General features: G+C 35.7%; 1 protein-coding gene across 4 annotated transcripts in view; it reads left to right on the forward strand.

The window, feature by feature from the left end:
• Nucleotides 1-1498: 1498 nt before the first annotated feature.
• The window catches only part of LOC109096004 (cyclin-dependent kinase-like 5), a 38163-nt gene continuing 14981 nt past the window's right edge, over nucleotides 1499-24680 (forward strand). For 3 of the 4 annotated variants that reach the window (XM_042766539.1, XM_042766541.1, XM_042766540.1), the window contains exons 1-8: nucleotides 1499-1653; nucleotides 2845-2953; nucleotides 3091-3125; nucleotides 15803-15848; nucleotides 19145-19281; nucleotides 19390-19510; nucleotides 21236-21295; nucleotides 23082-23172. In XM_042766539.1, the coding sequence (XP_042622473.1) occupies nucleotides 2890-2953; nucleotides 3091-3125; nucleotides 15803-15848; nucleotides 19145-19281; nucleotides 19390-19510; nucleotides 21236-21295; nucleotides 23082-23172 (554 nt within the window). In that variant the 5' untranslated portion in view covers nucleotides 1499-1653; nucleotides 2845-2889. Of the gene's footprint in view, nucleotides 1654-2844; nucleotides 2954-3090; nucleotides 3126-15802; nucleotides 15849-19144; nucleotides 19282-19389; nucleotides 19511-21235; nucleotides 21296-23081; nucleotides 23173-24680 lie in introns of those variants that run through there. The other variant, XM_042766543.1, reaches the window with a different exon arrangement.

Here is a 24680-nt window from a genome sequence, read left to right on the forward strand (position 1 = left end):
ATCTGAACTGAATTCAAATGACATTATAAAATTCGAGTCGAATGAAATTCAAGTCTTGCTTACAGATTGTTATTGAGTTGGGTGGAAAAAAAGCTAGAAAAACTAGGCCTACATGAGGAATATGCAGGTGTTTAATATAGGCATACTTTGCAGTTGCAATTAAACATAACATGTTTATTTAGTAAGCCTTCATAATAATTAAACGAGCATCCATTGTCCATTATCTGGTTTAATATTGCGAAGACGCATAATTTATCATTAGGCCTACGTATCATTTTTTAATTATGCAAATTATCTATATAGCCTATTGATTAAAAAAGGTTTTGATATAAAAAAGATACATGGGGTATATGGTGTCAGATTAAATATAAGAATGACTGCTGTAAATATCACGTATGAACAAAAACCATGATATTTCTGTTGTCTTGTAGGAATAATATTTATTAATTTATTTGTAAGTTTCATGTAGCTATCACATCTGATACGGTTTAATTCAGAATAATCGCTAGATGGCACCATGCACTTTTCCCGAAAAATCCGAAAGGTGACAAATCACTCAATGCAGTAAGCCTGCCTGTATCGAGAGGTCCAATATTGGAACAAAATAAATAAATGAATAAAATAAAATAAACTACAAAATTCTTAATGATTTTTACCAGGGAACAAAGTCGGCATTTTTGCATGTAAAATAGGTTGATTAGGCGAAGATATTCTGGCAAGCTGCTCTATAACAACAACAACAACAACAACAATAATAAGTAAATAAATAAACTTAATAATTAAAAATAAATAATAAACAAATTAATTCATTAATTCATTAATATCTTATAGCTACAATATAAGATCAACCGCATTAAGTAGGCTAGAGATTACATGCGTCAAAAGGAAAAACCTAAAGGCACAAGTAAAGATAGATAGATGTTTAAAGCATATAATAACAATTAATAATAGGCCCATTCAATCATAATTTATAAAGGGCTTCTTCTTTATAAAGGCTTGTTCTTTCTCTTCTCAGCAGAGCTGTCTGCTGAATTGATCTTTCAGCTCAACCCACTCACACACACACACACACACACACACACACACACACCCACACACGGCCCACACACACCACACACACACACACAATTTGGATACCAGCACGTAGCCAAAATGAGCACATCCGGATACATGCATGTATGAAATGTAACATCCGAGCAGGAATGCATATTTGCTCAACCGAACCCAGCCAGAGACGATCCTTCGCTTCAGGACCATTCTGATCATTCCTCCATCGTGATTGGCCACAGAGGGGTTCGGTTCGGACGCTATTGGTGTGAGCAGTCCGCCACTCAGCTTGGTGCTGCTTCGCCTGAGCGCCAAATTATAGACCCTACTACAGCGAAGGCCTGGCTAATGAATATTAATTAGCTTACGTGTCTGGACGCACTTGCAAGGAGTCCAGCCAACGTCAGCGTAACTTGCTTAATATTCATGAAGCGAGCCTTCGCCATACTGTGATCCGTAATTTCGCTTAGTTAGGTTGTCAATGGCTCAGAATGAAGGTGGATACTGTTGCAGCTGTGATGATGGGTTACCACTGCAGGTGAAAATGAAAACATCGTTACTCGGCGACGCGAGAGGACAGTTTGCGCATCGTTGTCTTGGACATATGTGAGTATTCTGGTCGGAGCTCTTTCCATAAATGTACAATATTGTCAGTGCGCTTGGTTTTTACGCAGGATGTTAGATGTTTGTGGCTGGTACATCGTTGGTGTTTCGCACAAACACGCGCACCTCCTGCCCACACACTCCAAGAGACCGAAGTCACCTGTTATCAATTATGTCATGCGTTTAAGACTGTATTGGTTATGTAAATGGTCTTTATATTGGGTGGGCACTTTGTATAAATCATTGTGATTTTTTTTTCTTTTTTTAACCGCACCATAGTTTTTACTGTTCATTTAAGAGTGGGTGTGAGTGGTGTGGGCTGTCAGTAATTTCTTGATACTGTCAGGTGGATAAGATGCTTAAAATAACGATAGAACTTTCATCCACCTACGAGTATTTCCAGCGCGCGCACACACTTACGCACGCGCATACCGCACAACACATCAGATGCAGACATGCGCCGCTTTTGTGCACAATGCACAAACATACTAGGAGCTGTAGGTGTCACGACATGACCTGCGAAACGCATATGAAAATGCATTTAAGTGTAAAAGCAATGGGTACTGCCCACATATCAACCGCAGTTGATACCTGTCGCACATCTGAGGTGATTGAGATGATGTCCATCTGGGTTTTTTAGCACATTACATCACTGACTTCTGGTTTGGGAGAGGATTCTCACACTGTCCTTGTTCACCCACCTGTAATTCTCATTCAGAGCTGCGTTGGTTTGCTATTCCAAAAACTGCTGGAAGATTCACGATGATCCGTCTTGAAGAACTGTGGCCCTTGTTTATTATCACTTCAGAGAAACTGAATCATGACAATCCTACACATATCCTGTCTGAGTGCAATGAGATATATTAATATAATATAATTTCATGCATATACATGTGAAATATACATTAGATGTAAACATTGGATATGCCACTGATCTGATGCATATGCATGTGAAATATATATAAGAAAGATTCAGCATGCATGAATAACTCTATTTGACCCCTTCCCTGCAAAACCTCTGTACTCTTTCTCTTCAGGTGAGCAAGCATGTGTGCGTGCATAGTGTATTAGTTTGCAGGAATGCGTGTCAGTGTGTAGAGCACAATGAGAAGAGCATTGTGACCAACTGGGAGCAGATTTTTGCTGCAATGACCCGTTCAAGCACTGATTTCTGTCCCATCCTCTGGCTTTCAGCTCCTCTCAGCCCGGATATGCACCACCTCGGCATCTTTTGACTTCATGAAGATTCCTGACATCGGTAATGTGATGAATAAATTTGAGGTCCTTGGGATTGTAGGAGAGGGTGAGTGCATCTTTTGTTAAAATCCTTTGATAAAGAGAAAAAAGCATCAATATCTTTGATTATAAAACAGTTGCTTGTGTACATAAGCCATAAATGGTATAAATCGAGCTTATGATGCTTTTTCTTTCTTTCCAAAGGAGCTTATGGGGTGGTCCTGAAATGCAGACACAAGGTAAGACATGTTTATGCAGAAACCTGTTGGTCAGCATGCTAAATAGAACTGCAGAAACTCCTCTGTAAATATGTTGTACTGTGTATTTGATCCATTTGATTTAGATATATTCTGCAAACTAGGTAATTTTTGATGCTGTTTTTAAAATATAATATCCAGTTTATAACCATCTGAGCAAAGGACACTTATAGACCTATACTGATTATGCAAAAAAAAAAAAAAAAAAAAACACGCCTTTCTGTAAATGTAATTTGTAGAGGGGAGGATAGTTTCTCATTTTACCTGTAAGAAAAAACTGCCTAACAGAGTTAACCTTTATGGTCCTTGTGACTGTAACTTTCCAAGAAGAGTTGCACAACACATCTAAACTCCTTAAACGGTACATTTGTTGAGATATTTCTTTAGAAATATATTTTCAATTGTAATATGGCATTGTTCCCTAGCAACTGGTTCTTTTAAAATTGTGGGCTTCTCCAAATGCATTGCTTGTGGCCTAGTTGGCAGATTTGCTTCATTGTTTGGGAGGCATTTTCAGACAGTTGAACATCGCTAGACTAACTCATAATAAGGTAAATATAGGCATATTTTCTACCAGTAGGAACTGCTTTTATTGAAATTGCTGCTGTGCTGTTGGGAGGTGCAGGGCGTTTTTGTATCATCCATTATGCAGTGATTTCTGCACATTTTAAGTGTTAGGTGCTCAATCCACAGCATTTAGCTATGACACCCCTATTGAGGTGTTTGTTCAGTATACAATAGTTTGCATCTGAACTGAACCAATGACACAATAAATAAATGGTAAGCACAGATTTGCACATGATAACCAGCCTTTTTCAGCATTTATATAAATCAGAATTCAAAACCTCTATATTAATTTGGTCTGTTAAGGTTATTTTCCTAGTCTCTTTCTGTGTGTCCTTGATGCTGATGGAATTTGAGTCATGGTTGCGTACCCAGGATGTGTCTTCACGCCTGGCCAGACAGCAGCAGTGTGGCTGGATGCCTGGCTAGATGATGAATGACAGTACAGGGCAACAGAATGGTTAGGGCTCATTACACTTTAGATTTCACTGACCTCGACGCACACACCCCGGAGTAATCACTGACACCATGCAAAATATTCACTCTACAATATATACATTATATTCACATATATCACATATAAATCATTTAAAACATCAAAAAGAAAAAAATAAAATTCATAAGTTTGTTTGTTTGTTTTAAATGTTGGCATGTGGAGCTGTCACTAAATCAGAGGCTAGTTGCATATCTCCAGTACATTTATTGATTTTGATGTAAGTTATGTTAAATAATCATGGATTGGAATGCAAGAGAATTGATGATGGAAAGGAAATAATCCAATCATATTTCTATGCATAATTACATTGTCCCACAAGTTCCCATGCATCATTATTATGATGATGAGGCTGATAAATTCAGCAGCAGCAGCCTGTGCCAGAACAGAAAACCAGGCTTTTGCTTTTAGTAATTGGTCAGTCAGTGCTTTCCCTCCTTCATTAATTGCATTCAAAATTGCAGCTGAAATCATAGAATGACTATTTCTTTTTTATTGTATTCGGTCTTGTTTTTCTTTCACCTATCGTTATTCTACAATGCAAATATGCCTGCAGTCTATTTATGGACATTCAGAATAGCACCGCTCACCAGATAACTGTGCTAAACTTTGATTTCTCTACATACCTGATTAAGAACAGTATATTTGAGTCTATGAAAATAAGACTGTTCACCCTCATTAGGAGGCTAGATTAAATTTGTTAGCTTTTGGTGTTGTGTGGAGCTGCCACTTGCCTTTGGATATTTTTGTTTAGAATCAAATACAACATTATAGAATAGAATAGAGTTAGTTCTGGTCATTTCATTTGATTGGACTAGACAAAAAGAGTGCCGTACTTTTTATAACGGCACTGGAATTTTTCAGTGTGTTTTTTTTTTTTTAAGTAAAAAATGATTACTTGCAGTAAAACATTTAAAATGTCACAAAAGATTTTTATTTTAAATAAATACTGTTCTTTTAAACATTCTATTCAGCAAATAATCTTGAAAAATGTATCCTGATTTCCACAAAAATATTAAATAGCACAGCTTTCAACAAATCAGCATATTAGAATGATTTCTGAAGGATGTGATGGTGAATTTTCTAATGGCTGCTGAAAATTCAGCATTGCCATCAGAGAAATACATTTTAAATTTTATTAAAATCGAAAACAAGTTATTTAAAATTGTAATAATATTTAGCAGTTTTACTGTTTTTACACACTGGCCCAGCTAACCAATCACAGCACATTTTAACGGGCCTTCATTTGATACAGGAACTATTCGAGCCGTTCTTGCCAGACTGGGGAGAGAGTTGTTCTAATAATATAAAATATGTGAAAAATAATGTATGTGAGCCTGTTAGAGTAAACCCCCAAAACAAAATCAAGACTTTGTAAAAGAGCATAATATGACCCCTTTAATTTTTATATTTTATTGTATATTTACTAGCAATTTCTGTGAAAATAGTTTCAAAGTAATTTTTTATGTGCAGCCTTGGTGAGCATAAGAGATTCTTTTCATAAATAAATAAATGAATAAATCTTATTAACGCCAAACTTTTATGTTGTAGTGTATACACAAAATAACTTGCAATGTTGTCTCTAAAATGTAAATGACTGAATATTATTTTCTTGTTTATAGAACTTGGATAAAGGCAATCAATACCAAAATTTGTAATTTTGTGCTGTTGTACTGAGCCATGCAGATATTCAGCTTTTTGCATACTTGATATTGCTTGAATAGAAAAAAAACAGAATGCTTTAATCCTTTTCCCTACACACATATACTGTACAATATTGAAACAAGCACCATTAATGTAAATATTGATTTACATAAAAGCACATCTCATTTACATATTTGACAAACCTATATATGGCTACAGTGTGCATCCCATATTCCCTCATTCTCATATGAACAATCCATTTGTGCATTCATGCAAACAACCCATTGTCACACATCCACGTAGACCCTTAATGGAGATTGCATGTATTGTTTAATATTTTAATAGGCACAAATGAAAACTTGAAGCTGTGAAGTCTGCTCTGGGAAAACCTGAATTTTGTATTAGGAGGTGCATCTTTTGAGCCTGCATGGAACAGGATTGATGGGTCGTTATTAACTCCAGAAATTGTTGTAGTGTTTTTTACAAGGCAAAATATTATTAGATTAGCATAACATGGTTATATGCAATGATGTAAAACATGTACAGATGAATATAGGAACAAATAAATAATCATCTTAGCTTTAATATTTCATTTATTCGTAATCATATTTTGTGTTTGCACTCGTTAATATATGTAAAGCAAAACATATTCATTGTATTTCATGTTTAGTTACGATATGTACTTCCCTAGAAGTGCATTCTGCGATGCAAACTTTACAAGCAAACCTTTAAAAAGCTCAATGCTTCACTCCTCACAGAAAACGCTCTTGTTTCTGACTATTGGCATTGGCTTCTTTATTGTTTCTCTCAAGTCTACCCAAGTGATGTTATCCCAGCGAGTAGGGGTCATAAAAGGCCCTTTGTGCATGACCGAACAACAAGAACTGCTGTATGTTCTTGTCTTTGGCTGAGATATTCTTGTGTACTTATCATTTAGTAGTTTTCACTTTTTAACAAACAAAAAGCAGTTAATATTCTTGAGTTTTTGTCAGTCAGAGTCTGAATGTCCTTGGGTCTAGTGCAGTGGTCATTTATATTCTATTAGTGTCACCACATTTTGTTTTCAAGCTTGCTTCATTAAAATGAGTGAAAAGATATCAAATGCATGAAGCTAGGCAGCAATTTATTTATTTGTCAGCAATGTGCAATCACACCCACACTGATTAGCATTTGAGCATCTCATGTTTTAAGATCTGTTAAATGACTGTTTGATTTTGCAGTTGATGTGAAGCTCAATAAGGGTGTTTTATATGCTCTCTTCAGACGTGTGTAGACGTGTGAGGCCTGTGCGGTCCTGTGAGTGAGGGGGATCATCTGAATTTAAAAGCTTGTTCCCTTGGAGAAGAATATTTATTTTTGTAGCGTATCAGTCGAATTGAGGGCAGAGGAGGAAGAGGGGACGTGAGTGTGCATTAGCATTAAATAGGTCACCTTGAGTGGGAACGCTGGTTGTGGAGGGCTGTGTTGAGATGACTGTGGATGAGATTGTGTGTGACAGAAATGCCAAGACAGAAAGATATTGTTTTGTTAGGAAAGATAACATTTTGCCTGTGATGCTTGATAATAAAGAGTTATTATATTATAAACATGCTGCTTTGATTTGTGATTTTATTTTAATTTTATTACTGTTCATGGCTTGGATGACCGAAAATGCTATTAGAAGTTGTTGTAGTTCTTGCAAGGCAGAATCTGTACTGATATTCATAATAATTTTAACCTAAATTACTTTTTTTATTTTTCAATTATTGTTTTTTTTTTTTTAAATATAAAGTAATTTTAACCTGAATTACTTTTTTTAGGTCAGAAATGTTATTTTATTCTTCAAGGATGCCTTAAGTTACACCAAAGTGACCAGAAGATATTTATAATGTTACAAATGTTACAAATTTCTATTTCAAATAATCTTTTAAACTTTCCATTCATCAAAGATTCATGAAAAAAGTGTCATGGTTTCCATAAAAATATTAAGAGTACAACTGTTTTGAAAATTGATAATAATAAGAATTGTTTGAGCATTAAATCAGTATATTGGAATGATTTCTGAAGGTTCATGTGGCACTGAAGACTGGAGTAACAGTAGTATGAATAAATTACATTTTAATATATTTTAACATAGAAAATAGTTATTTGAAATTGTAATAATATTTCACAATATTACTGTTTTTACTGTATATTTTATTTTTTCCAAAAAAATGCAGCCTTGGTGTGCACAGGAAACTTTTTTTTTTTTTCAAAAACAATAAAAAAGTGTACATTCCAGCTTTGTTCTGTAGGTAATTTTAGCTTTAGGTGTGCTACTTTTTTTGGTGTTTGTAAGCATCTTCTAAACTTTTATTGAACTTTTAATACATTTAAGATGAAATGAAACCAGTCTTCTGAAGATCTAAAGTCTAAAAAAGGCCAAGGATATTAAAGCACTAGATTTGCCAACACAAATTAAATTGTGAGCAGTGATTAATTTTAGTGTCTGGCTGGCCAGACTTAATCTGCAACCAACAACTGAGCCTATGTTATAAATGAAAAGTGTTTGTCTCTTTCACACAAGCAGAATTTTATGAGCAGGAATGGTGCTTTAAATCCAGCGGCAGGCATGGTAATAAATTGAAAACATCATGAAAGCTTAAAATGGATTCTAATAACAGTTTACAGGATATTATTTAGCACTTCCATGTTCCTGTGTGTGTCCGTGTCCCATTGTGTGGCTCTCAAGGCTAAGCTGCCCCACCATGTGTCTAATGTAAACATGCCTGTGGTATTAACAACGGCTGTGTAATCAATGGAACACAATCAATATGTGGGACATTCTAGTTCCATTGTATTGATTTTATGGAAGACAGCATGCCGTGCTGCATACTCTACTGCCCAGAGCTTACACAACCCTGCAGGAATGTCAGACAGTTTAGGGTTCGTGGGAATGAAAAAAGCTGAATCAGTTTGGTCAAAAAAATCTTTTTGGGTTAATGTCATTTTTTAATGCATTGAGATTTACTTTTACACTTAGAGACTCTTTTCCTATGAATTTCATGTTCAAAATGTCAAAATTATGAAATCAAAATTGACCTTATTTATGGTCCTGCTTTAATTGTGCACAATTTATCAGTGCATGCTATCAAAGAAAACCTTTTTGTCTTCATCATTTCTTTTAATTTTACATTTAGATAATATTTGCTGTCATCCAATACTCATTAAAAGTTAATCTTTAGAAACACAAATCATTCATTTAAACTGTTACATGCTATTTTCTTTTAGCAAACTTCAAATTTAATATCCATTCTCCACACTTTATGTACATGGTTTGATGTCTGAATTCATTTGACATGTTATTTAACACGACTGATTTTTGTTTTTAGTGTATGTAAAATGCACTACTGTTCAAAAGTTTGGAGTCAGTAAGTTGTTTTAATTAATGCTTTTATTTATTAAAGTTTATTAATCATTTATTAAATTGATTAAATGTGACAATAAAGACATATATAATGTAAGAAAAGTTTTTAAAATAAAATAAATGTTGCTCTATTTCCCACAAAAATATGAAACAGCACAGCTGTTTTCAACACTGATAATGACAAGAAATGTTTCTTGATCATGTGACACTAAAGAGTGGAGTATGGCTGCTGAAAAATCAGCTATACAATCACAGGAATAAATTTAATTTTACATAAATTACATTTTAAAACAGCTATTTTAAATTGTAATAATATTTCACTGATTTTACTGTATTTTTTTGATCAAGTAAACGCAGCCTTGGTGACCATAAGAGGCTTTTTTCAAATAGTATATAGTATGTATAGTATGTGAATTGAAATTCAAAATTTGCACTTTTGTAAATTTTCACTCTTTTTCTTCATTAAAAACAAACAAAAAAGCTCTCCCTAATAGAGTTCCCTTAAAGAAGCACTGACAAAAGTAAGAGGATTTAATACAGACAACTCTTTAATAGAGACCCCATGAATGGAAAAGATATCAAGTTTAGCTGTGATCTACTCTGTTTCTCCTGGAGGCAAACAAGGTTTGAGATCACGATACCTTGCCAGCTCAGAACCCAGCTTGGCATGAGAGATGTTTTGTTTCCTGTCTTAGCAGCAAGGACAATTAAGGTTGCGCCAGCTTTGTTGGCAAAATGAAATTAGATCTGTGCTGTTTTTCAACTGCGTAGTTGTACCAACCATACGGATGTTAGATAGGATGCCAACATCATTATTAACAAAAGCAGTATCAAACGTTGACTGACTACGTGTTCTGCTCTATTTTATGGTTTAGTAGTCAGTAAAATTGCATGTAATTATTTCCTAAATAAGTTACTGTAAAATTACCATGCATTTAGCAAGAACATGTCTATGCACAGGTCTCTGTAAAGTTAAACTATTGACTTTTTGCACTCATGTTGAGAGAAATACCCTCTCGAATGATCCGACCTCCCACCCTCTGAACGCCACAATGGCTGTGAAGCTAACGTAATTAAAACAAGCTTGGCACTTGTAATTCTGCTGTCTGCCCATGCTAGATTTATAGACACACAGGCTCTCATGAACCCCCACGTGAGTGACAGTAATGATATATTGACTGCTCTGAGTGCTTTGGACCCCCATCAGCCCCTTTGCTGGTCATTATGTTCCCATCAACGAACCAAAGTCAACAGCCTGTCTTTCACAAGTACACCTGACCTATACATTAACATGCTGTAATCCAAAACGGAAACAACAAGCTAAAGATCAGATTACCTGTCACCAAATATCAGATATGTCATTGTGTGATGTCACTATGTATTATCACAGGATTCTGTCTGGAAGGTAAAAGCATATTTTTAGTGCATATGCACTTTTGTAAATACAGTTATGGGTTGGTCTCCATGGTTATTAGAAATATAAGACACTTATGTTGTGTGTGGTGAGTTTCAAAGCTGTGAAAGTCTCAGCTTCTCCATAAACACCTTTCAGATCTCCCCAACCCCTCCGCTATCTTCACTGTTTATGAGTCATTCACCCCCCTATATATATACTCTGAGAGACTGTCAGATTCATCAAGTAAGTGAAAAAGCAAAAAAGAACTGTGATTCCTAAATGATGTTGCGATTTTTCCCCCCAGTTTGTTACACAATGCCAAAGCAAACCTTTATAGTTGAATATAGTATATATAATATGCAAGCAGCAATTACCAGGGTTCAAGCGTTTTAAGACCTTTGAGTAATTACAAACATTTTAAGAAGATTTTACCAAAAAAGACTTAATTTAAATTATAATGATTACTAAGGAACAGCTTTAGTTCTTTAGAGCCTTTTGCCATTTTTCATATCTTCTGACCATTAGGTGACACTGTGCTGAAACGGTGCAGGTAACCTCAGGACATGGTTGTCCTTACAAAATCCAAGTTTGGTCTGAACACGATAAAGCCTTGAGGAGATATAGCCTCATGTCTATTTTGGCGAGCTCATTGTTAAGTTAATTTGTGCATTATTTGAAAATGGTTGGGTCTATCAAAAAGCTTTTGATAACTTTTGAAGATGGCTGGTATCAATTTCAGTGATAATCAGACGAACTGTCTAGGATTCAAAATAAGTAGCTTTTTTACATAATGTCAAATATTTAACAAATGGTTTGATTGACAGCAGTGGTTCTAGAGGCAAAGTTATTCAGAATGAGCAAATCTAACATATGATATGAATATTATGCATGCGTGTGGAAAAACTTTGTGATATACGAGGCGTAAAACTTGATAATGGCACAGATTTCTTTCAAATTTCTCACAGACCTCTAGGGCCATTAGTCAAACAGCCCCATTGAGTTTCGTCACGATGGGCCTCCGCTGACCTTGTCTAATGGGAGCTCAAATTAATTCGCTGATGGCGGCCATGTTTTTCGAGATACGCATAGACATGGGCTGTTTCTCAATTCCAAGAACGCAAAGAACGGACTTGTGTTCTCGTGGAGACCGGTCTTGCCAAGCTTCCTTGGAAGAACGAACTCGGAAGGATGCGAGAACACACCCTTATGAGTATTGAGATGTGCTGCGTTCTTGCTTAACTGACCGCATAATCAGAGCAGAAGCAGCGGCAAATGAACCATAAATATAACATAACATTACAAACAAATGTCTTAACTTATTCAAACATTTCAAACTATTATAGATAACATTTACATACCGTATAATTGTATATCGTTTTATTTTAAAGCGTTATATGTTTAACTATGACTATGTTAAGTTTATTTTTAATATGCCAGTAAAAATACTGCAGACTTTCTCCGGGTCTTATAACTTTATTAAAAATAAGTAAAAAAAAAACGGTAAATGTTTACTTTCAAGAGCCGTCAAGCATTTGCGAGAGCGAGTTTAAAGCTTGCAGGCTTCCGTACAGCGGCCGCGCGCAGCGTCTTCTGTGATTTCTAACGGCTCGATTCTCTCAATCTGCACTCGATGCATCCTCGATATCAAGAACAATCCGGGCACTTCCATGCGTCCTCTGTACTTGCGTTCTTGAGGATTGGAATTGAACTTCGACGGTTAATGATGACGTATAGCGAGAACACAAGCACGCAAGATCGCTAAAGAACGCATATTGAGAAACAGCCATGGATGACACCTCATAGACATGGATGGAACCTTAGGATGGAACCATAAAAACACTATGGGCCAAAATTTCAAGTTAGTTGGACTAACGGTTACATAGTTACAACCAATTTCCAATTTTTTCCTGTTATAGCGCCACCAAGTGGTCAAACTTCCCAATTCTTTTAATTTGATGAAAGATTAAACATCTCATTCCGTTCAAGGGTTTTCGTAAAAGTGCCTACTTAGAATGTTTTGGCATCCTGTCACAAGTGTGAATTCCTGATCGAAATATTTTGAAATTAAAATCAGATGATTTCATCAGAAATTAAATTGGAGATAGCCATTTTGTTTGTCTTGAGCCAAGGATTCTAATGATAAAAGACACTTGGAATCCTTGGAATACTGTATGTTGCCACTGTACTAAGCTAACAAAAATTATTTTGAAATTAAAGGACAATATAACCATGGTCTGTCCAGTGTTACCAGATTGGGGCAGTTTTTAATTTGATTTGTGCGTTTAAAAATTGGTTTGGGCGGGTGGATAGGATTTGAGCTGCTTTGGGGTCAGTTTGGCAGTTTTCAAACATCTTACTTATTTGGTTAACAAACAAAGCCCAAGTGTGAATGTACTACATCCAATCAGTCATCATGATGTTACTAAACTCACATGGCCAGTCACTAGGGATCAACTGGCAGATGTGTTGATTAATGAGTGACAGGTTTTTAGTGTGATAAGCGATCACTGTGTGTGATCACTGTATATCCAAGTGATCACAATGCCATAGTGTCCTAAATATAAGTTACACAGTAAAGAGCGGGAAAGTGATTCCACTCTCAAAAGGGGGGAGATGACATGAAATCAGTGCACAGTCGAATAATTTAATCAAAATCGAAACTGAACATGGGACTATACGATCTGAAGACTGGAATATCCTTGAAAGTTGATGCACTTGATTAGTTTTGAATGTGCAAAGTTCTATATTATGTTCTACAATATGTACTTCACAAAATACTTCCTCTAGTTCTGTCTGAAGTTAAAGTGCGACACGAAGGTAAACACATTATTTTTGTTGGTAATTTATTATTGTCAGCTTATCGTACATTATGTATCAATGAAAGACACAGTTGACCATTGTCATGGTGTGTGCATGAATTAGTGTGAGATACCTGCTTATTATGTAGCTTATTCCCATCACTTATATTGGGCACTTTTTGCATTTAAATTGGCTTATTCTGACAGATGACATTGAAAAATGTTGAAAGTTTGTTCAATGGTTTCGGTTAATTTCTTGATTGTCATTTTGAAATAGTGTCTGCTTGCATATTGTAGTCATATTTGATAACTCTCTTTAATGTATTTGCCCTGATTTGATTCGTTTTCCTGGGATATGTAGCTAACATTTTATTATTTTGTCATCATTATTTTGTTTTAAGGAGTTAAAAATGGTCCTTATCAACCTTAATTGACATGGCAATAACATTCTATCACGTTATTTTGACAGTTAAAGGTTTGGGAATTTTTGTTGGAGTGGGTGGGTTTTGGTGAGTTTTTGTCCTGGAAATCATCTATCCAATCTGGCAACACTGGGTCTGACTAGTCTAGTCTTATACTAAAAGCCTAGGTAGGCCTGACCGTGCATTGTAATTAAAGCAGCCAGGTTGTTCTGCAAGTAGACCATGCAGGGGTCTGGGTAACTCAATATGGAAAAGCTACTCCCTTATCCAGCCCCACATGCATGCTGTGCCTCTTAATAATTTCTGATCATGAATCATATCTGTTCATGACAAGCTGTGCTTCAAGTGAAAATGATTTGTAGTTCCACTGTGGAGGAGAAGTATGAGGAAGCCTTCAAGGCACTTGCTACTGCACCGGAGGCGTCAGGTAGAGCTAGCGCCTGGATCCAACCTTTTTGTAGGAGTTTCAGTTGGGATCTTCTTTCAGTCTAATTGCAGCTGGTTCAAATGCTGGAATCAGCGGTGTGTTGAAATCTTCAGGGTTTAGGCATTTTATTGATTTTGTCCAAGAGTTTACAAACAGGTCTTTTAGTTGGAGGGTTTTCTGAAAACTGAAAAATAGAGCTATAAACTGTGCATTGTTGTTGCTTTTTGACTTGATAAGCCATATAAAACATACTGTGGTTGTACCATGGTACAGTGATGTTATCAGATGGAAATAGTTTGGTACTTGCGAAGTTTGGGGTTTTAAGTTTTTTTTGTTTTTCAGTTTCTGAAAGATGTCTCTTATGCTTACAAAGACTACATTTATTTGATCAAAAAAACAGTAAAACTGTAATATTGTCAAATATTATTACATTACTCTACTCCAGTCTGCAGTGTCACAAGATCCTTCAGAAATCATTCTAATATGCGGATTTGGTGTTCAATAAACATTTCTTATTATCATCAATGTTGAAAACCGCTGTGCTGCTTAGCATTATATATATATATATTATATATCTTTACAATTCTTATATCTTATATATCTATAAAAAAATTTGGTGAATAGAAAGTTTAAAAGAACATCATTTATTTGAAATAGAAATATTTTGAAACATTATCAATATCCTTGCTAAATAAAAGTATTAATTAAAAAAAAAAATCTTACTGACCCCAAACTTGTAATGTGTGTGTACATTTAATATTTATGTGCAAAAAAAAAAAAAACATGGTAAAGTGCAAGTGAATCTGTCCCCACTTATTGAATTTGTTTACTGTATAGCACAACCTATAACACACACTTTAACTGTGGCAAATAATTCTCCCAGTTTAGATATCTCCCTTTATATCAAGCTCTTGTTAACAGCGGACAGTTACAATACTGCCTTTGAAATACACATGCTACAGAATCCAGAAGAATAATGGTTTAATATCCATTTATCTGGGCACTAATCGTCTATAACACTGGCTGGAATTTGTCCTGAGTGAGTGTTTACTGTATAGAATTGTGATAAATGGATGGGTTTTAGCAGCTAGCGTGATCTGATGCTTTCCCTGTGAAGGGTGCTGTAGTGCAAATTGAGAGCTCTGAATGACAAATATAGTCAAAAGAGGCTTCGTCCAACACCACAGAAGACAGGGACTCTGTGTGACTGACTGTGGGTGAACATTTCTCCACCGCAAGGGCTGGTGAACACATGGCTAAATATGTGCATGCAATACTTCCGCCTAATAATTAGACATCCGAATATAAAATTATTATCTATTCTTTGAAAACATGCACATTGTTCCATTTAGCAGAAGCATTGTCGGCTTTGTCATGAAAAATATCCCGTTGATACAGCCGGGAAGTAGTTCTTCTAGGTTCAGTCCTTTTGTGCAACTCCCAGTTGTTTGTTTTGAGTCCATTAACAGTTTGCTAATAAAGCTTGTGTTTGAGAAAGAGCTCAAACTGATTTACATATCTGTTTTGCAGGAGACAAAAGAGCTTGTGGCCATTAAGAAGTTCAAGGACAGCGAAGGTAAAAGACTGTTACAACCAAATGCTTGCTTTTTTCATCCATGCAGTTTACTGGTTGGAGACTTTGAAATTAACTACAATACTGTTGTGGTTACCATGACACAAAGTATAATTCACATTATTAATCACAGACTCCAAGGCTCTGTTTGGATAGTTATTCAGTACATACACTTTACCCAAGGATTGAAAAATTGGTTATGGTCAGCAAAATTATTTTGTATTAGGGCTGCACAATAAATCACATGCCATTATCATGTGCATCTCATCAGTATAGCCGGTTCTGTGATTAGTAGTAAATCTCCATCATGTGCTTTCAGATGGAGCGGCATTTAATACACAGAGCCATAGATCACTGGCAAGCTACACAATATCGCGTTCATAATTGCTAATGAATCGCCTTTGATTATGAATGCGATATTGTGTAGCTTATCAGTGATCTATGGATTTATTAAAAATAACTGCAAGCAGCAATTAAGGGGCCAAGCACAACAGAGGCAAAATAAGAAGCTAAGCATGGCATGGAGCATCAGATCAGATCAACTGCAACAATAAATAAAAAAAACCAATCACTAGTAATACTAGTCAAAAACTCTTAAAAAACATAAATATAGTCACACTTAATATAAAATAATGTTTCATCACCATTTACCAATAGGTGCCACCGTTATCAGATTGTTATGGTGAGGTTACAGTGACACGTAAAACGTTTGGTGTCAATATGCCAATATTAAGTGCTGCAGAGTTGGATCAGCTTGGCACATGCCAATAATTTCATTGATGCGTTATTTGAAAACAGTTTTGTCTATCAAAAAGCTTTTGATATCTTTTTGTCGGCAAGAACCCAAAGATGAAGATGAAATTTGGGGAAAATCAAACCAAAGGTCTAGAAGAAGTTTGAAAATATAGGTTTTAAAAGAAAATCAAAATGGTGGACAGGAAGTTTGGCCAATTATGGCATAATTGGTATTGATGTTCTCATTATGATCCAAGAAATCTATCTAGACATGTCTCATGACAATAGACCAAAATCTTCAAAAGCTATTAGCATTTTTTGAAATGTAATTTTTATTTTTATTTTTACCACAAGGTGGCGCTGAGGTCCAACCCAAAGACACATAACGAGTTATGTAGCGATATGTCAATACATTAATAAAATATACAATTTTTCTACAAAATTCAAAATGGCCGAAAATTTGGCAAAATGTTGCAATGAATATAAATAGACAAGTCTTGTGATTTCAGGCAAAAGTGTTCAGAAGTTAAAACAAAAATGACCATCTATCATATCTCCAGACCACTAGGTGGCACTGCGGTGAAACTATGCAAGTAACCAACCAAGTAAAAGCAAAGTATGATAATGATTATCATAACACACATAACAATTTTTTAATTATTGATATTCACTCTTTAGAGAATAGTTCTGCTCTGGTTTGGTTCCGATCGGAGAAAAACCTAGGACTAGTCCACAAAAGTAGGTTTTAGATAAAATTTAAAATGGCGAAAAAACTGCATACCGGAAATCAGCCATTTTGTTTGTTTTGAGCCATGGATTCCAATGAAGACACTTGAGTCTATGACAAATAGTCTAGGAGTTATGTGCTGTAGCGCCCCTGATAGACAGATTGGGGTGAGTCTTTGGATCGGAGTAGCGAAAATTACTACTACCATCTGACCAAGTTTCAGCTCTCTAGGCATTACGGTTTGGTCTGCACAATCAGTTTTAGGGAAGAAAAAATTCAGCACTACGCACTTGAACCCCTAAATATAGCTACAAACATCAATTAAGGGGACAAGCACAAAAAAAGCAAGATATGACATGCCAGCAATGCTGGGAGCATCAGACCACCTGCATCAATGACCAATTAAGGACATATTTATGATTTTAGGCAAAATGGCTGAAAAATCAAATACAGTCACTAGTAATATGATTGAAAGATTTAGAACTGTTACCCAATAGGTGTTGCTGTGGTGTGGTCAGAGTAAGGTGACAACAACACATACAAAGTTTGGTGTCAATAGAACAAAGTTTTGCACAGATACAGCCTCAGAGGTATTTACGCATCATGCCATCAAATTCGTTTATGTTGTATACAAAACCTGTTTTGTCTATCGACATGAAATCTATAACTATTTGCAAGCATGGTCTGAACATAATCTAATTTGAATTTGGTGAAAATCTGACCAGTGGTCTAGGAGGAGTTCAAAAAAGTAGGTTTTCACAGAAAATCTAAATGGCGGACAGGAAGCTTGGCCAACTATGGCAATATTGTTATCTATGTTCTTGGTGTGACCCAAGGAATCTATTAAGACCTGTCTCATGAAAATAGGCTGAGTCAATCAAAAGCTATAACCATTGTTTAAAAATGTGATTATAACTTTTGATATATACTATAATCTTAAAATCTTTTGGGAACCTTCAGGGCATGGTGCCAATAACAAATACAGAGTTTCATAATGGTACACCAGTGCATTCATAAAATATTGCATTTTATATCTGAACACTGTATTGTAGTTAATGGCAATTTCATGTTTTGTTCAATTACAGTGCCACCAAGAGCCACAGTACCATCACATTTTTATGTTTCTTCAGAGTCTGTCCATACATACTGTATGTGTGTGTCAACTTTGATAAAAATATTTAATTTCGTTTTGGAATTATAGACACATATCTATGAGAGAAAAAAAATCCCATTTCTGACTTTCATTTTTTTGCAACTTACTATCAAATTTTTGACAAACTTGCTATGGTGATTATAGGTAGTACCACTATAGATAGATCAGACTGTCCTCTATTTGTGTGCCAATATGAGCTGCCGTAGACTTCCAGAGCGGGAGAAGAAGAAGAATGCCAAAGGAGACAATAGGTGCCTACTGTATGCACCTATGGTGCTTGGCCACTAATAATAAGAAAAATAACAGATACAATAGGTACCATAGCACCTTCAGTGCTTGGCCCCTAAATAAAAAGATATTTGGTAACAGATTAATGGTTGAGCTTTCAAGAAAATGGAAGGAGATTGTCTTTCATCATACTATAGAAAGGATCCAAATGATGTCATCATGTTAGATACATTTGTAGCTTCTTTTCATGCTAATTCATTTTGGTGATAGGTGGTTGATATTTTAGAGTTTCATAACAAAAAGACATGTGATTTACACCTATAATACTTTAAAAAGGTTTGTGAGAAGTGCCTTTATAATCTCATTTTACTTTGAGAGCCCCATAACACATTTATTTTACTCAAGAAAACACAAGCCCAGTTTCAATCTTGCCTAACCCCCTGTGTGTTCCCACAGAGAATGAGGAAGTTAAAGAGACAACATTACGAGAGCTCAAGATGCTCCGTACCCTGAAGCAAGACAACATCGTAGAACTGAAGGAGGCTTTCCGTCGACGGGGAAAACTCTATCTAGTGTTTGAATATGTGGAGAAGGTCAGCTCAAAACGCTTCTTTTACTTTCTTATTCATTTGTAGTGGTCTGAATTGTATTTCAGATGACATGTTGATAGTTTCTTGCTTGTGTTTTGCTGTATTTTTCAGAATATGCTTGAGTTGTTGGAGGAGTTGCCTAATGGTGCGCCACCTGATAAAGTACGAAGCTACATCTTTCAGCTGATCAAAGCTATTCACTGGTGCCACAAAAATGAGATCGTTCACAGGGGTATGACAAACTATGTGCTGTTTATAGATTGCAATCTTAATTTATTTGACTCTGTCTATCTATCTATCTATCTATCTATCTATCTTCTATCTATCTATCTAGTATCTATCTATCTATCTATCTATCTGTCTGTCATATCAATAAGAATATACTATGTCTGCTTTTGAAGAAATTGATTGCAATCTATCTATCTATCCCAAGTAATGCAGAGGTCAGACAGATTCGACTGCAATATCAATAAGAATATACTATGTCTGCTTTTGAAGAAATTGATTGCAGAATTTTGGAAGAAATAGTACAGCAGCTTAAATCATCAACCTGCTATCTTGACACACTTCCCACATATTTTTTCAAAAGGGTGCTTAACTGTTTGGAGGCAGATCTCTTAGAAGGCCTCACTTCTTTCTGGGACTTTTCCAAATTCCTTGAAAACTGCAGTTGTTAAACCCCTTCTGAAAAATAGCATTCTTGATAACACCATATTGAGCAACTATAGACCAATATCAAATCTATCTTTTATAGATTATTGAAAAGGTAGTCTTTAATCAGCTGAACAAATACTTAAACTCAAATGGATACCTGGACAATTTTCAATCTGGTTTCCGACCGCATCGCAGCACAGAGACAGCGCTCATTAAGGTAATAAATAATAGTCGCTTAAATTCTGATACTGGCAAATTATCAGTGCTGGTACTACTAGATCTCAGTGCTGCATTTGACACTGTCGATCATGACATACTACCAGAGAGAATGGAAAACTGGGTCGGGCTTTCTGGGATGGTAATCAAATGGTTCAGGTCATACTTAGAAGGGAGAGGTTATTATGTGAGTATAGGAGAGCATAAGTCTTAGTGGACGTCCATGACATGCGAAGTCCCACAAGGCTCAATTCTTGCACCGCTGTTGTTTAGCCTGTATATGCTCCCACTAAGTCAAAATAATGAGAAAGAACCAAATTGCCTATCACAGCTATCCTGATGATACCCAGATTCACCTGGCCTTGTCTCCAAATGACTACAGCCCCAATGAATCCCTCTGCCAATGCACTGATGAAATTAACAGTTGGAAGTGCCAGAACTTTCTTCAGTTAAACTAAGAAAAAAATGAAGTCATTGCATTTGGAAACAAAGATGAAGTTCTCAAGGTGAATGCATACCTTGACTCTAGGGGTCTAACAACTAAAAACCAAGTCAGGAATCTTGGTGTGATTCTGGAGACAGACCTAAGTTTCAGTAGTCATACTCAGGTCAGTTAGAAATACCAAGGGTTCACACAAAACAAGGGGAGTCTGCTTTTAGTTATTATGCCGCCTGCAGTTGGAACCAGCTTCCAGAAGATATCAGATGTGCTAAAACAATAGTCACATTTAAATGCAGACTCAAAACTCATCTGTTTAGCTGTGCATTTATTGAATGAGCACTGTGTAATGTCCGAACTGATTGCACTATATTTTATGTATAATCATTTTCTATTCTTAACTGTTTTAAACAAATTTTAAACCTCTTAAATCGATTTTAAAATCATTTTGAAAGTTTTTAAATTCCTTGTTTTATTGTTGTGATTTTTTTATTATTATTATTTTCTTTTTTTATGTAAAGCACTTTGAATTACCATTGTGTATGAAATGTGCTATATAAATGAACTTGCCTTGCCTTACTAAATGGAGTCTTCAACACATATTGAGCTCACTAAGTAAATATCCATCCCTTTTTATCTAATTTGCAGATATCAAGCCTGAAAATCTTCTCATCAGCTCCAATGATATCCTGAAGCTGTGTGATTTTGGTGAGCAAAGGCTTTCAGTCGTCTGATTCAGGACCCTCCACCCCCATATTCACACTGATCTCTCTCGCTGAATGCTTGGTCTCCTTTCCAGGCATCATGAGTCTTGCAGTGACGTCTGAAAACAAAAAAAAAATGGATTGGAGTGGAAGGGAATTAAACTGTTTTTGCCAAATCACACTGTTGCAAAGATTTGAGTGACAGCGCTTATTCTCTGGAATGCAAATTTTGAGTTGATTTTGGGTCATTCCAAATATATGATTTCATAGACTGAAATGAAAGACTGCTGAAATATCACAGAAAATGATTTTATTAGTAGTGTTGGGGAGTAACTTACTATATTGATGCTACTGGTCAATTTAATGGGCAAAGTTATTTAAGGGGATTATATTGTAAATATTTTACATAATATTGAATATATTATTATTACAAATATTTATGCATATATTGTTCATTTATGTAATTATATCATTGTATCATTTACAGTTATATCATCTTAATTTATCATTTATAAAAATATATTTATACATAATGTGTCCATATATTGTTCATTTCTATAAATAGATAAGATAAACAGATATAGATAAGTTATATCATAATCTATAAAACATTTATATGTGAAGTGTGTGTGTGTGTTAATTTAAAAAATTAAAGTTTTTAAACACATTAACACACACACACACATTACATATTATAAATGATGATAAAATTGTAAATAAGATGACAAAATAAAAATTAAAAAAAATTCTGTAAGAAGATCAGTATTTATCTAGCGTAAAAACCAATGACAACATAGCATATCAAAAACTGTAATAAACAGCAGAATTCATTAAATCTATTATGTTGTATAATTCTTCGCCAAAATAGTCTTATATAAAAATAAATTGTTATATTTTGTATGTTGCTACATAAAACTACATAGACATTTTTTTTTTCAAAACTAGACAATTTTGTGCAACCATTAAAAATAGAGATGTTGGGTTTTCGACACAACACTACACTACTAATTGTAAAATAGTTACTAAAAACACTGAAGTACTGTCACACTATAATAAAAAATACTGCTTTTGTTAGCAACATTTTAAAAATATAATAATAACTTGACTGTAATTTCAATTATGAGTAGCTTGTAGCTTGACAATCAATTTTAAAGTAGCTTCCCCTAAACTGGTTGATAGTATTGTAACTCTAGAAGATACAAGCAAAACACAGGCTATCATCTCAGTACCTGATAAATCATATTTTGTGCTTCCCAGCCTCCAGGTTCTGCTCCTGATGGAATGTATATATTCACGCAGGGTTAAATTTTGCCTCCACACTGAGTGCCACGGAAATTGAGCATGACTCACTCAACAGGCTTCTCTCTAAGACTTTTAAAAAAAAAAAAGTGAAAAGTGACGGGACGTGACATTCAGCCAAGTATGGTGACCCTGACTCAGAATTCGTATCTGCATATTCACGCAGTGCACACACACAGAGCAGTGAAAAATATTAATTGAAGGTGGAGAGAGAACTGTACATGCACTCCCCCCACCCACAATTCCTGCCGGCCCGAGACTCGAAAATTGAAGGTGGAGAGAGAACTGTACATGCACTCCCCCCACCCACAATTCCTGCCGGCCCGAGACTCGAAACATCGATTGGGAAAACCCTTCCCTATGCCATACACCCTACATCTTTTTTTAGAGAAGATTAATTAAGATGTTGTGCACAGGCTTGCTTATGCCAGATACCCTTTCTCTTTGCTCTTCTCCCTACATCTTTCTATCCTGGCTGGCCAACCCTGCAGGCTTTGCCCGCAATCTCTCTGAAGGCAGCGATGCTAACTACACGGAGTATGTGGCGACCAGGTGGTACCGCTCACCTGAACTGCTCTTGGGGTAAGTCCTCATATCTGTACTTCCTGTTCTGTTTTTCAAGGTGATTTCTAGTATACATTGTTTCCAGAGACACAATAACTAAAACACGTATAAAAAAATCTCTTCCTCAGTAAAGCTAAAGACATGAAAAATCAAACTCTCCTCAAATAGAATCACTAATGGTCCTATCCTTTTTTAAAACTGTTGATTTTATATATCCATTAGATGTGACATCGAGAGTGCGGTGCATGATTATTTGTCCTTGTCGCCATTGAAGCAATATTTTCTAGTGTGTGCCACTAGACTAGATGAATGCGGTGGAACATTTTTTGAAACTCTCACCATTTAAATTCCACCCACACAAATATTCTCTCCCTCCCTTTTGCTGTGTGTTAGTGCAAAGATTTGTGTTTTTAGTTTTATGTCTATGTACTGTATCTACCTCTGTCTCTGCATGCAACTCTCCTCATCCCTCTTTCATTTTCAGTGGTGTCAGTGTACAAAACTTTAACCCTAAGCATGACACTCATCCTGCACCATTTGTGCTACTGACATTCAAATCATGCTGCTTTCAAAAGTATTGCTGTTACTTTTCTAAGTAGTCAAATGTATGATTTTTGCCTTTCAGATCCTTTGACTTCCTTTTGAAGGACTATATTTTGGGAACTAAGGACCTGTATTTCAGAAACATCCAAACTTAGAATCATATCCTGTCTTTTTAGTAACCATGGTAATTTCACTTAGGAAATAGAACTTTTTCAAATCTTAAAGGGATAGTTCACCCAAAAATGAAAAGTCATCATTTACTCACCCTAATTTACTCACCAAACCTGTATCAAATTATTTCTTCTGTTGAACACAAAGGAAGATATTTTGAATAATGCTGGTAACCAGGCACTTGACGGTAGCCACTGGCTTCCATAATATGGCAAAAATATGATGGAAGTCAATGGGTACCAGCAACTGTTTGGTCACCAACATTATTAATAATGTCTTATTTTGTGTTCAACAGAAGAAAGAAACTTGTACTAGTTTGGAACAACTTGAGGGTGAGTAATTAAGGACAGAATTTTTTAGAATCAAGAATTAAGACAGGAAGTTTCTGTGATAAAGCCACCAAACATTAAAGTAACTTGGGGTGGGCTCTGTTGAGGTCATAGCAACCATATAACAACACCCTAGAAACCACCCTGAACAACTTAACTACCACAAAGCAACATCATAGTAACCACCCAGGACCTTAGCCACAACAAAGAAACATTCTGAAACACGCACTGAACATCAAAGCAATTGCATAGGAACACCTTAGCAACCACCTATAAACACCTTAGAAACCATACCCTGAAGACCTTAGCAATCACAATACAACAGTGGTTCTCAACCACATTCCTGGAGGACCACCAACACTGCACATTTTGCATGTCTCCTTTGTCTGACACACCCATTACAAGTCTGTGCGTTTCTACTAATGAGAAGGTGACCTGAATCAGGTGTGTTTGATTAAGGAGACATGCAAACATCATAACAAC

The sequence above is a fragment of the Cyprinus carpio genome, chromosome A11, assembly GCF_018340385.1.
Source record: "Cyprinus carpio isolate SPL01 chromosome A11, ASM1834038v1, whole genome shotgun sequence".
NCBI classification, from domain to species: Eukaryota; Metazoa; Chordata; class Actinopteri; order Cypriniformes; family Cyprinidae; genus Cyprinus; species Cyprinus carpio.